This window comes from Hevea brasiliensis, chromosome 14 (assembly GCF_030052815.1).
Source record: "Hevea brasiliensis isolate MT/VB/25A 57/8 chromosome 14, ASM3005281v1, whole genome shotgun sequence".
Classification (NCBI taxonomy): domain Eukaryota; kingdom Viridiplantae; phylum Streptophyta; class Magnoliopsida; order Malpighiales; family Euphorbiaceae; genus Hevea; species Hevea brasiliensis.
Genome location: NC_079506.1, coordinates 5,536,509 through 5,550,119, shown reverse-complemented (window position 1 = coordinate 5,550,119; position 13,611 = coordinate 5,536,509). Strand labels below are relative to the sequence as shown.

Here is a 13,611-nt window from a genome sequence, read left to right as displayed (position 1 = left end):
GATTGGTTAGAGGGAGTGTTTGGTTTGTTTTTGTCTCCGGTTTGGTGTTAACGTGTGGGGGTCTGGATTAGGTACGGTCATGCTTATAGTTGTGACCGGTGGGAATCTGAGGTGCTGGCATTTTTGAAACTGCTTATTTTGCCACGTAATTAATTGTTTAATTTAGAAATTTTTAATTTTTTTATTTAAAATTTTTAATTTAAGTTTAATTTAATTTAAAAATTAATAAAATAAAAAAAATTAATTTTCTTAATTTTTTAGCTAAATCAATAAATTTAACTTAAAAATTAAAAAGATAAAATCTTTTATTTTTAGTTTAAATCAGAAAATTTAACTTATAAATTTTAATTTTGAAGAAGTGTTGTACTTATTACTAGCAATCCGGCTACGGGTTGATTAAGTTTGAAATTGAACCAAAAAAATTAGGTTAATGAAATTTAAGATTAAAATTGATTAACAGTTTAAAGATCTAAATTAAATTAAAATATGAAATTTTAAGAACTGATATCGATTCATGCCCCAATATTATAAACTGTATTGAATTGGAGTAACGGTTCAATTTAAAATTATCATTTTTTTTTAAATCAACCATTTTATTATTTTAATTTGAATCAAATTCAAAATCGAACCGATCTTCTATAATTGCATTCAAATTCATCTCATCTATAAATCAAACAATCAATTCCAACTCAAAATTAGATCAAAATCATCTCGTAATAATTTTCACGTATTTTACAAAATTATTTAAAGAAATTGAAATATTTTCTCTATCGATAAGAATTGCAATTCAAACAATAACAATATTAATAACACAAAATGAAATCATCAAATAAATGCAACAATTAATAAAACATTCATAAATCGAAGTTATCGTGATTCATGACTTTCCTTGTTTTTTCAGATATAATTATTTAATTTTAGATATTTATCAAATATCGCTATAGCTCTCTTATGAATGATTTTAGAATAAATAAATAAAAAAACTCGAATTTGATTATTAATTATTAACAATCAATTATTGATGATTAGTTATTTATAATCAATGACTATATTTAATTGTAAAGTATTTGATAATTCAGCAATTAATGTGCCGATCATGTTATAAATTTATTAATAAAGAAACTTTTATTATATATTATATGATAAATTGTATTATTATATGTAAATGAACTTCTCTTTTAAATAACTTTTAACAGTATAAATATTTAGATGCATAAAATTATTTTTAATATTTTTATATTTTAATTAATTACTGTTATAATTTTATTATTATGTGTTCAACTATTTCAATATACATGCATATTAAAAATATGAATGAAATAATATTTTAAAATTAAATGGTTTATTATTATAAAAATTGTCTTTTGAGCTCAAAACTAGAATTATAATTTAGAAATTTTTTTATTTAAACTTAATTTATTATGAATATAAGATGAGTTGTACGATGAGACCCGTGTAAATCCCAACAGCTAGCTTCAAAACACGCCCTTAATCACATTGCACGCACTTCAGATAACTATAATTGCGCGCAGGGCCATGGATTCAATGCTCAAACTCTCTTTTTCCAGCAAAAAGTGGTAATAAAGAAAACTGCAGGGGAGAAGTGAAGAAACACTATATTGTTGATTTCCAGTTTTGATTAAATCATACAGGAGGAGGTGGCAAGTCTAGTAAAAGCCAAAACCCAACACAGTCCTCTGAATCTAGGTCCTCTTGAATGGCAAGAAAATGCAAGCCTCCACATGCTTTCTTTGCTGCTTCCCAAGCCTCAGCTTCAGCTGTTGTTACAGGACTCTTCTTATAGGTAGCATAAATATAGCGGGTTGAAATTCCAACAGATAGAATCAAGCAAGCACGAGCTGTGTCTGCTTCGATCGAACACACTTCCAGTCCATTCATCCAGGCTGTAACAGCACAACAAATGGTTCAATCACAGCATAATGGAATCGAAATGATGCTTCCTTGAGTTATTGAATAAGGCTATATCCAGATAAAGGTCAACAACTGGGTGAAGAATGCATTGGTATTGACTACGGTGGTGAAATGAGCAGAATGAACATGAAATGACATCATTATAATTACATTGCAGGAGAAGATATTAGATGGAGTACTGAGTACATACCTGCCAATGGTTTAGCACGAGAAGATGCAACAGCGAGTCCTGGAATCAATGTCTTATCACCGACTTCAATTCCTAGAAGATCCAAATCTAGGCTTGCACCAAACATAAATCTTGTTTCCAGTGATGAGACTTCCTCATGAACAGCTGAGTATGCGAAACTATAATCAGAATAGTTGATAGTTCCGTGCTATTTTTCAGTAAGACATGAAATTTCTAAGTTGAGAATATTGGTTAATTCTGAAATTTGTGGCCCTCTTGTGGCCTATGCTCCACTTGAAAACTGAATTTTTAGCAAAAGGAGTAGATTCTCTATGCTATTTTAAAGAAACTACTTGTGCAAATGAAATCTTCAATATATGAATTTAGTATTATCAATATCACCTAAAGCAACGGTTACTGTGCATCAGTGCATGTACCTGAGTAAGGTAATTGAACAAATGCCCATTTCTCCCCAAACAGATTCTCAGGAAGTTCCATTGGGAAAGGATTATCCAAAGCTAGAAGTGGTTTAGATCCCTTTTGAAAGCCAGGATGACGGGTATATACAGTCTCATATCGCTCTTCCAACCATAAAAGCAGTGATAAACACTGAAAGCAAATGTAGAATTTGTCAGGATATGGAATGAGGCAGTTCTAACAAGAAACTCAAGGCATACCGCAAAGTGTGGAGGAGGCTAAATAAATACAAGGACATTAAATTTGCTTATGCTTGCCACTCATGCATCAGGAGAACTTGAACGTGTGGATGCTAGTGAGATGTCAACTTCTTTTTTTTTTTGCTTTTGGCCTAAAAGGAGAAAAGTTCACAGAAGGAACAGAATATTCCAGATTTGAAGAAACAGAAATATGACTCATTCATCTCAACAAGCCCCTAAATTCTGAGAAATCATTGATTGCATCTAGTGCATATGAAAATAGTGCACCTTGCACTCCCAAATATGCGGGAGCAACAAGCTATTTTCATGGGTGGAGCTCACTTATATGTGAATAAAAATGCACTATTTTCATGTATATCCTATGCACTGATCAAGAAATCATTTCTAAATTCTTCCTGCCACCAATTAGGAAAGGAAAATCGTGACATTTCTATTTGCCTAGCCTTGAATGAACAATGGCAATTAAACTTTCTAACAATTCAACCAAACTAAGTAATAGCAGAAGGAACCCATTTGGTTCTGTGACACCATCTAACTAAATCTTTACATTGAAAAGCATAGCCATTTACACATTTGATAGGCACCAATTCATATGCTTGAGTTCATTAGCAAAGGAAAAATGCCATAACAAAAACTAAACACACCCGTTTACTTGGAATAGGCTTTATATCCAGCTCTTTGCATGCTTTTGTTATAATTGTCTGCAATTGTGACCTATAAAACAACAATAAGCAAATCAGTCTATTAAGAGCACATGGTTACTTGTACCTATAAAATGCAAAGTACCATGAGAATCACCTGAAGAAGCGAACTTTTTCTGGCAGAGGGACACCAAGATCTTCACTAATGGACACAATAGCATTCTTCAAAGTGATACTATTAATGACATTATTAGGAAAGTACTTTGTGTATTGAAGTGATAGTGAATCATCACACACAACAAGCTCCCACACTTTCTTGCCTCGAATATCAAGTATAGGCCTAGAGCAAAAATCCAATTCCCACTCTATAATGCTATCTGGATCAGTTTCTGGGTCAAGATAGCTCATTTCTGCAGTTGGGTCATCTTCTTCATAGTCCTCAACCTCCACTTCCTCTTGTGTTGAAACTGAGAGTTTGAGTGTGGTGTTTGATTGGAAATGGTGTGGTTTATGGTTGTTATTTGCGGGTTTTATAGAGGAAAGGAAGGATATTTTTGTGGGTTTTGAGATAGATGTGATATTGGAGATGGGTTTGTTAGGAATTCTCGTAGGATTGAAGCTAAGAGTAGCCATGGAAGCTCTGTGAAAAAGAGAATTGGGCATTGCTGGGAGTTGGTTATCCATCCACCACACATATCCATTGGTTGTTATGGGCTGGGCATTAGATTAGATAGGATTGTCTGGTCCATGAAGGGCTTTGTAGGACCATGCCCTATAATTGGAGGCGAAACTAAACAAACAAGTTGTGGCTCGTGGGTTGGCTGACTTCATTTGCAATATTGGGCAAACTTAATTAGTAACATTGGGATAAAAAATTCTTTAAAAAAAATGGGAAAATTGTACTAAAATAATTTATTTTTAAATTTAATTTGTAAACATTTTTAATAATTAAATAATTTTAAATTAATTTTTAAAATAATATATTTTTAAAAAAAAATTAATTACGGTCCCAACAGACTCAAAAGTTCCAACCCAGAAGGATTCATTTAGCGTGGCTATTAATTAAATCCACCCTCCGTTATTCTCCTCTTTCTCAGGTGCCTCATCCCTGAAGAAGCCGCGAAGCTCCTTCTACATTTTCCGCGGCCGCCATCCTCCTCCATGTAAACCCTATACTCTTTTTCCTCTTATACAAATCTAATCTCTTTACTTCCATATACAGTTCATTTACAGATACATGTAAATATATGCTTTACTTATGTTAGAGAGTATGAAGGAGTTTTGCTTTGTTCCTGTTTGATAAATTGTCTATTAGCATGTCTCCTTTCTTCCTGTTATTTCTACTGGCTAAAACGGTATCATAATTGTTGTTTATTTCTGGGTTTGTTTCGTTATGGTTAAGCTCTTGAACTACGTGGCTGAGACTGTGAGATTGCTGCCTGTAGTTGATTCATGAACGGGTTGCTCTTTGTTTAAAAATTTAGGCGTGCGTGGAGTAAATTATCATTGAATATGATGTTTGTTTACTCTCTCCATAGGGAAAGTGCAGTGCTAGTTGCAAACACCTTGTTTGTAAATATTGAATGTGTGATTTAGTTTTATTTAATGGATAGGTACCTAAAGGAGCGGGCTTTGTCTGATTAGAGGGATGGTGAAGTTTACCGGATATTCTTTGATTACTTCATTTACTCCATTTCCTTCTATTATTCTTAAAAACCATCACAGATTACAATTAAATTTATGTTACAAGAATTCAACTAAGTCAAGAAGCCTGTCTATTTGTACTCAAAAGCGTCAACTGCATGCAAAAGCTGGGATGGGTGCAGGGCAATATCTTCCTCCGTTGTTTAGGTGAGCGATGCACCCTACACACCCCACCCCACCACAACCACCAACCCCACAACGCGCGGTCCCCCCCCGCCCCCCCATCTTCTTTTTTTCAGTTTTGTCAGCTCTGTTGTATCGAGCAAGTACATCAAATCTAATTGCTTTGGTTTCTTTAATTTCCAGTGTTGCTCCAATGATGGACTGGACGGATAATCATTATAGGACCCTTGCCCGGCTCATATCAAAACATTCTTGGCTTTATACAGAGATGCTTGCAGCTGAAACAATTGTCTATCAACAGGGAAATTTGGTATGTATGTGACAGATGGATCTTCAGCGGAGCTCATGGATGAGAATTTTTACTTCCTTTTTTTATTGGCAATGATAAAATTTTAGCATAAAGATGGGGTTTGAAGGCAATATTGCAACCAAAGAATTTAAGAGCTTGAGACTGGGAATTTTTTTATGGCTGTTGAGGTTGATTATGAAAAAGAGGAAACAGTTTATATGATTTTATATTTTTGGATACTATAGGAATGGTGATTGGATTAGACTTGGATAGTTGGTTTCAGTGATATTCATATAAAATTGTACGGGTGACATTTTTAACAAAATGACCCTGTGGTAGATATGTGGTGCAAATGGGCAATATGATGTGATAGGGGCATTATTTTTTTTCCCTCTTATATTATTATGTTATTGATGAGTTTGTATCTAAAGTTTACTAATTATATGTTTCTTGTTTGTATTACTCAGGACAGGTTTTTGGCATATTCTCCTCAACAACATCCCATTGTCCTGCAAATTGGTGGAAGTAATTTGGACAACCTGGCAAAAGCAACTGAACTTGCTACTGCTTATGGCTATGATGAGATTAACTTCAAGTTAGAAGAATTCTTTTTGTCACGCTTTATATATTATTTTGCTTCTTTTCTTTTTTCTTTCAGCTGAATTCAGGTAGTTTTTCCTTTTCTTATAAATTATCAGTTGCGGTTGTCCTAGTCCAAGAGTAGCTGGTCATGGATGCTTTGGTGTTCGTCTTATGCTTGATCCAAAGGTTTGATAACATCTACTGATTGTCAAATGCTTTTATATTTTCTGTCTTATTCAAATGTGGCTCATATATCATTTGGTGTTTACAAGGAAAGTTTGTTGGTGAAGCTATGTCAGTGATTGCAGCCAACACAAATGTTCCTGTTAGTGTTAAATGCCGAATTGGAGTAGATGATCATGATTCATACAATGAGCTATGTAAGGTCCCTTTATCCACATTCTGTCTTTTTGTGGGTTAAAAATTTAAGATACTATATCATTTGATTATTCATTGCCTTTTTAAGATTGGACATGGAACAGATGGATATTCAGGATTGTATCTTGACTCTGTTGTTTATTCTACTTTCAGGTGATTTTATCTATAAGGTTTCTTCTCTATCCCCAACTGAGCATTTTATAATACATTCACGGAAAGCTCTGCTCAATGGCATCAGTCCAGCTGAAAACCGGAGAATTCCTCCCATAAAGTATGAGCTTGATGCTTAATCAACCTGAATGTAACATAAATATCATGTCTTTACTGGTTTTGCTCAACCCAATGTTAAAGTTATAACGAATTCTCCTATTTTGTTTTGTTAAATTTGGGGAGAGTGCAGGGCAAATTACATATTATATCTAATGTATCTTGTTAACATGTTTATTGTATTTTGATTAAAGAAAAATATTTTTATATCTATCATGCGTAATTGACAATTATGTCATCTTATTGCAGATATGAGTACTACTTTGCCCTCTTGCGTGACTTTCCAAATTTGAAATTTACAATAAATGGAGGCATAAATTGTATTGATGAGGTACATAATAGATTATTAAATGTGCAGTGTGTTTTCTTTTTTAAAAAAAATGAAATGATGAATTCTTATGGTGATGTATAGAATTGTTTTTTTTGATACCTTTTCACCTATTTCTTATGGAATTTCAAAATTATAGGTAAATTCGGCACTGAAGGAAGGAGCACATGGTGTAATGGTTGGGCGTGCTGCCTACAATAAGTATGTATAATGCATATTTTTTATTCCAAGCTATGCTCAATGAGTCAATGGTAATATAGCAAATTTACATAAGATGGGAGACATGACTTTTTTTTTTTTAGTTGTTAAATCAGTAATTTACTCAAATTGATTGTGTCTTATTATTTGGATAACTGGGCTTTTTGTAGAAACATTATAGGCCTGTTTGTGTAATGCAATGGTAAAACCTTATACCTGTGATCAAAATGTTTCAAGTTCAAGACCTGAGAGCAGTTATTCCAAAAAAAAAAATGCTTTATGTGAGGCCTATCACTGGAGTGCTTTGTTTGGACCATGGTTGAATGCAACCGAAAAGCAGCCTTAGGCCCCTAAGGGAAACACAACACTGACCCAAATTAATGGCATTAAATGATATGTAATGAGTCAGTGTTCAATGTTTATTTATTGTTGGAGGATTGCAATCCATATAAGAGGATCTCCTTCTACCTTTCCTTCCTTGGAGGCCTTTTACTTACATTTTACCAAGCCCTGTCCATTCTGTTGCTGATAATTAATTAATTGTACTATTTTATACTTCTTACAGTCCTTGGAGTGTTCTGGGACATGTTGATTCTGAAATTTATGGCGCTCCAAGGAGCGGTCTTACACGTCGTCAGGTTTGATAACTGATTCGCTTTCCAGTTTCCATGTGTGTACCCAATTTTTTTTTCTTCTGTTGATATTATTTATGCTTTGATTGATGTGTAGGTCCTTGAACAGTATCAAATATATGGGGATGGCATTCTGGGAACATATGGAAATAATAGACCCAATGTCAGGGATGTAATAAAGGTACAATAGATTGCTTAACTTCACTGAACTTCTTTCCCTAATCATTCTTTACTCGGTAATTTACATATTTTTTAAAACATTATTATGCTATGGTTTGTAATTACTATTTTTTTTTATGGCCTTATTGGACTGTACAACAGAAGCCTAGCTCTATGGTTATTGTTCTATGTTGAGGAAAGGGAGAAAGTAGACAGAATTATCTGAATTAGATTTTTTTTTCCAATGACCAATTACAACTCACCAAGTCCTATTAATGCTGAAATTCTGGAACAAACTCAACTAACTGCTAAACAAGCCAGATGACATCAACTTGACTCTTGTTTTATTTACTAAACTCATTCCTGAATTATGAGAATTTTGGATTAATGCTTTGTTGAGTGAGGTCCCTAATTATGGACAAACAGAAAGGTTACATGTGTTGGACTCATTTTTATTGTATCGCATATCATATCATGAATGTTTGCATGTCTTTGGAATTGGATTTAGTGCATGTGCTGGAACTCTTTACATTTTGAGCTTGGATGTGAGTGCTCATTAATCTAGGTCTTATATCTATAAGACTTATTTCTCTTTTCTTCTTCATCATATCATATTATCACTATGTATTCTACCATGCTGCAGCCTTTGCTTGGTTTTTTCTATTCTGAGCCTGGAAATGGTTTGTGGAAGCGCAAAGCTGATGCTGCTTTCCAGCATTGCACAGTATGTCAATCATGATAAATCTTCTTCTTACAAAATTATGTTCCCTCTGTGTACAACCTCTTTTTATTGTTCAGTTATTACCTGTTCTCATAATTTTGAACTTTGCAGACAATCAAATCCTTTTTTAAGGAAACTTTGGTAGCGATTCCCGACACCGTTTTGGATTCACCAATTACAGAGGCACCGGCTGGTCGTCAAGATCTTTTTGCCAATACTAAGGGGTTGCTCCCACCACCATATGAAAGAAGAGAACAGGAAGTAGCATATGCTTAGTCCCTACTTGGATCTGCCTTTAACTGTATGAATGTATTCCATTTTATGACCACACATATTCATTGCAATTCTTTGAACAACCTGATCAATTAGTTTTAACATTTTATGTCAAGTATACTAGGGGATATTCAGAGCATTTACACCCTTAGATGGTGGGAAAAATAACTAGAAATGTATCTCCAAATGCAATTAGGATAGGATACTCAAATTGCAAAATGGTGAAGTTATAAATGTATGACATGTATCTAATCCTTGTCTTGCTGAATTTTTAAGCTGAATTTGTAAACGTGTAACATACTGAATTATTTATTAGTTACACTGTTAACTTGCACATCTTCTTAATTCTGTCTGTGTTTTTTTTTTTTTTTTTTTATTTTTATTTTGGTGCAAGAGTTTACCCAATCACTTGAAATCTAATGGAATCAAAATAGCTAAAGTCATCATGATGGTAACTGTTGAAATTTAGTTTACCATTTACATATCTTGTAATACTGATACAGTGATACTTAGCTGGTTCAAGCCTCTACTTTTCTTTCTCCTTTATGTATCTATATCAAAGAAAGCTATGACTAGTTCTGTTCAACTCTAGTTTAGTGATATAAGATCTCTCTCTCTCTCTCTCTCTCTCTCTCTCTCTCTCTCTCTATATATATATATATATATATATAATATAAATAAATTGGACTTATTTCTAGAGCTGATACATCTTAAAGCCAAATGAAGACAAGTAGAGGACACAAGGCCACCACTTCATCCTGTGATGGGTGGCTCTGAGCTATTGGGACAAATATCATATGGGGATAAGGTGTTGATGACGCACTCAATCTTTCTTCCACATATTTTCCTAGTTCAACTTACCTCGATTCTATAGAGAAAAGACGAAAGTAATACAGTTCAAATAGTTAGAACTTCAGTTTACCCACATTGCAGATACGGCCTCAATCAACATGACAGCCTTATTTCTCAGCAGCACCACCACCCTCGCTACAAGGTCTTCGGTGACCATCGGATGCTGAACACTTGTGGTGGCAAATGCTGCTAGTGGAAAAGAGGTGGAGAAAATTAAGGTAGATTATAAAGAGAGCAGCAATGGAAGGAGAGATTTGATGTTTGCTGCAGAAGCAGTTGCTGTCTGCTCTGTTGCTGGAATTGCAGTAGCTGACCAGCCAAAACCAGGGTCCCCAGAGGCCAAGAAATTGTTTGCACCAATTTGTGTGACTATGCCAACAGCTAAAATCTGCAGCAAGTGAAGCGTCTTCTGGTTTCCTGTGTAAATTTTTCAAGTAACATTTTGGTTTATTGCTTGGCTTCCTTGGCCATTGCTGTAGTTCTTGATTGCTTCAAGCCTAATGGTTAGAAAACAATATTATTCCCGTCGATCATCACTGCATATGCATTAGAATTTAGCACTTAAAATATACTTTTGATCTTACAAGTCAAATTAAAAATAAATAATTAATTATTTAATAAAATTACTTAAAAATAACTTTTAAATAGATTAAGTGTTTAAGATAAAAGTTATTTAAAATCAATTTAATTGATTAAAATTATTAAAAAAGAAATGTAATTAAGTGTTGTAGACTTGTAGTTATTAAATTGAGAATAATATTAATATTTTTAGAAATTATTTGGATAATATAATTTTTCATTAGATTAAATAGTAATTTATTTTAAAATAAGTAAGTAAAGTATTTTTACTTATGGTTTCAGTCTTGCTTTTAAGCAATTTTTTTAATGAAATCAAAATACATATATTAAATAATTATTTTTTTAAAAAAGTGACATATATTAATTATAATATAATATAAAAATGAAAACAATAATTTACCTTTAAATTAATAATAATATTTATTAAAAAAATATTGTAAATATTATCCTGGTACCATTATTTTTACAATAAACATTCAAAAACGGAATGGTTTTAAAAGCCTTTATTTTTCACTTTTTTAAAATTACATAAAATTAAAGATGAATTAATTATTTAATAATTATAATGTCCTTTCATGGGGAGAAAATATTTATATAACTAAATAATTTTATTCTTTATACTGCACAGTCTATTATTCTCATAATATCCTATGGATTATTTTTTTTAGTTTTTAAAGAAAATGCTTCAAATTTTTTTCTCTGTCTGGTTGGTCTATGCATGGCAACGGTTTGGTTTCAAGCCGTAACTTAGAAGGCTCTGAATTAGATTTCATTGGATGGATTCAAGGACAGTTTTGATTTCCATAATTATGATTTGTTAAGAACTAAAAAATAATTTTATTATATCAAAAAATTTTAGCTTTTAATTTCAATTTAAATTTAGAAATTCAACTATTAATTTTTTTTAATTTCTTTAAAAATAATTTAAATAAAATTCTAAAACACTCACCATAATCCTTGATTTATTTAAATCTACTATTAGACGAGGTCTAATGCTACTCACATAAAAAGGACATAATTTTACTCACTTCAAAACAATTTATTATAAAAATAAAGCATTTTTAATAAAAATTTTCTCAATTTATAAGAAACACCCTCTCTTATTTAAGAAATACAAAATTATTTATTATAGGTAAATTTTAACAACCGTCCTTTAACTTATATAGTTGTAACACTAAATTTCTTTAATTTAAAAATATAACATAAAACCACCTCAACTTTCAAATTTTGTACAGTAAAATTCCTCCAACCTCCGATCACCGATTTTTCAATTGGAAGTTAACCTAGACAGTTCCAGCGTAATGCTTAATCATCATCTCTCTTTCCTCTCTCAAGTTATGTGTAAATTGAATCATTCTACTCTCTATAGAGAAAATAAATTTTCATGTGTAGAGAAAATAATTTTACACTTTGCATAAAAAAAAAAATGCTGATTAAGCACCACGCTAGATCTATTCACGTCAACATCTAACTAAAAAATCAGCATTTAAAAGTTAGAGATATTTTACTTTACAAACTTTAAAAGTTGAAGAAATTTTATATTATATTTTAAAATTAAAATGTAACGCCCTCACTTTAGATAGTCCATGCATCCTACTATTCCGACGACTAATTTTCTGTTCGGACAGTCTGAATGTCTGGAACTACACTCAAACTAAAGTAAGGAAACATAAATTGATTGAATATAGACTAACTAAAATTAAAGAAAAGTAAAAGAAATGAAGTACAACTGGGTTAAACGAGCCAGGGTCACAGTGATGGGTGACCATACAGAGAAGTATCGATAAAGACTGTTACCGACCCCAGACACGTGAGGAATCCCGAGAGATAATATCGGGACTTAAGTTAAGGGTTAATGAGGTATAAATGACATTAAAAATGTCAAAGAAAATCTAAGAAAATTTATCTATCGGTACAGACAAAAATAACCCGACAAGCATAGCGAATGGCATTTTGGTCATTTCAACCTTAGAGTTGAATTTTGACCTAAATGTCATTTAAGATAAGAGAGATTAAAATATATAAAATGAATTAAAAACATGAAATTGTGTAAGAAAATAAGAAAAGAAAAGAATATTATTACTTTATATTTATGATGTCATATGACATCAATAAAAAAAATTGTGGACCAATAGGAGAGTAACAACCAATTAAAGGGATAAGAAGAGAGTTTAAAAAGAGACAAAAATTCATAAAAATCATCTTCTTCCTCTTTGAGCTCCCTTTTGGCCGAACCCTTTGAGTTTTCTTCCACCATTGATTTTCTTTTTCTAAGCTTCATTTTCCTTGAATTCTTACCATAATTTCCATAGTCCCCAACATAAAACTTTGATATTTGACCTAGCTTGAGTGATTAGGAGCAAAAGAATTGAGGAATATTGAAGTTTTGTCAAAGTCAAGAAGTGATTAAAAAGGTTGGTGCACTAATACACTTCTATTTCTTTTCTAAGCATGACAAACTTGCTAAAATGAGTTAGATTGATATGAAATTAAAAGAAATTCATAGAGATAGGGACTTATTAAATTTCGAAAGCCATGATAAGAGTTGTGGTTTGATGGTTTTGATGAAATTAGTTGTGTTTATTAATGATATTGATGAGTAAATGTGATGAATAATTTGATTAGCATGTGTTTATGTGAATTGAGGAATGAGAGTTAGGGTTTGAGTAAATGTTGTTACCTTGGTGATATGGCTTGAGACTAATTTTATTGAGATTGTTTGCTAATCATTTGAAGTGTTATGAGTGATAAAATGAAGTTTGTGGAGTTGGGAGAATTGAATTTGAGAGTATTGATTCTTATGCAGGAAATTCGAACCTTTGAGTCAAGTGTATCATTTGAGATATAACTAGAGTTGTGTTGCTCCAATTGGTGTGAGGCCAATTGGAGATGAAACCTAGGACAAAATGTCCCATTTTTCATGAAGAAACCATGCCCAAATTCTGTCTATAAGTTAACCAATTTATTGTCCCAATCTGGATGTCCAGACATTGAACTCAGAAAATTGACCAAATGAACAGACGACCATAACTTCCTCTAGACAGGTCAAAATGACCTGAATTTTATACCATTGAAAAGATTAGACCTAGGACTATAACTTTCATTGA

At 32.4% G+C, this 13,611-nt stretch overlaps 2 protein-coding genes across 5 annotated transcripts; one reads left to right on the top strand and one right to left on the bottom strand.

The window, feature by feature from the left end:
* Positions 1-1,600: 1,600 nt before the first annotated feature.
* LOC110656810 (protein TAB2 homolog, chloroplastic) lies at positions 1,601-4,124 on the bottom strand. The gene is made up of 5 exons (XM_021813778.2): positions 3,577-4,124; positions 3,423-3,492; positions 2,539-2,710; positions 2,123-2,266; positions 1,601-1,904 (listed from the first exon to the last, which is right to left on the bottom strand). Exons 1-5 carry the CDS (start codon positions 4,101-4,103, stop codon positions 1,645-1,647), a joined length of 1,173 nt encoding a protein of 390 aa, XP_021669470.2. The 5' UTR covers positions 4,104-4,124; the 3' UTR covers positions 1,601-1,644.
* A 307-nt stretch (positions 4,125-4,431) lies between these two features.
* On the top strand, positions 4,432-9,409 carry LOC110656808 (uncharacterized). Of its 4 annotated transcripts, none has more exons than XM_021813775.2 (13): positions 4,432-4,582; positions 5,033-5,270; positions 5,430-5,556; positions 6,003-6,130; positions 6,234-6,303; positions 6,395-6,497; positions 6,649-6,766; positions 7,012-7,093; positions 7,230-7,291; positions 7,854-7,926; positions 8,018-8,101; positions 8,723-8,803; positions 8,912-9,409. In XM_021813775.2, exons 2-13 carry the CDS (start codon positions 5,068-5,070, stop codon positions 9,074-9,076), a joined length of 1,296 nt encoding a protein of 431 aa, XP_021669467.1. In that variant the 5' UTR covers positions 4,432-4,582; positions 5,033-5,067; the 3' UTR covers positions 9,077-9,409. The 4 variants fall into 4 exon arrangements, with proteins under 4 accessions (XP_021669467.1, XP_057990088.1, XP_021669468.1 ...); XM_021813776.2 differs by having other exon boundaries at positions 4,436-4,582; positions 5,145-5,270; XM_021813777.2 differs by lacking the exon at positions 5,033-5,270 and having other exon boundaries at positions 4,451-4,582.
* The last annotated feature ends 4,202 nt before the right edge of the window (positions 9,410-13,611 follow it).

Bases quoted from the DNA above. Each gene is read 5' to 3' on its own strand.
- LOC110656810 (XM_021813778.2), bottom strand. From the start codon at position 4,103: ATGGATAACCAACTCCCAGCAATGCCCAATTCTCTTTTTCACAGAGCT. The intron at 3,493-3,576 runs GTGATTCTCATG...GTTGTTTTATAG, and splicing joins GAAAAAGTTCGCTTCTTCAG to GTCACAATTGCAGACAATTA. The intron at 2,267-2,538 runs GTACATGCACTG...TCGCATACTCAG, and splicing joins TGTTCAATTACCTTACTCAG to CTGTTCATGAGGAAGTCTCA.
- LOC110656808 (XM_021813775.2), top strand. From the start codon at position 5,068: ATGGTGAAGTTTACCGGATATTCTTTGATTACTTCATTTACTCCATTT. The intron at 6,498-6,648 runs GTAAGGTCCCTT...TTCTACTTTCAG, and splicing joins TGATTCATACAATGAGCTAT to GTGATTTTATCTATAAGGTT. The intron at 7,927-8,017 runs GTTTGATAACTG...ATTGATGTGTAG, and splicing joins GCGGTCTTACACGTCGTCAG to GTCCTTGAACAGTATCAAAT.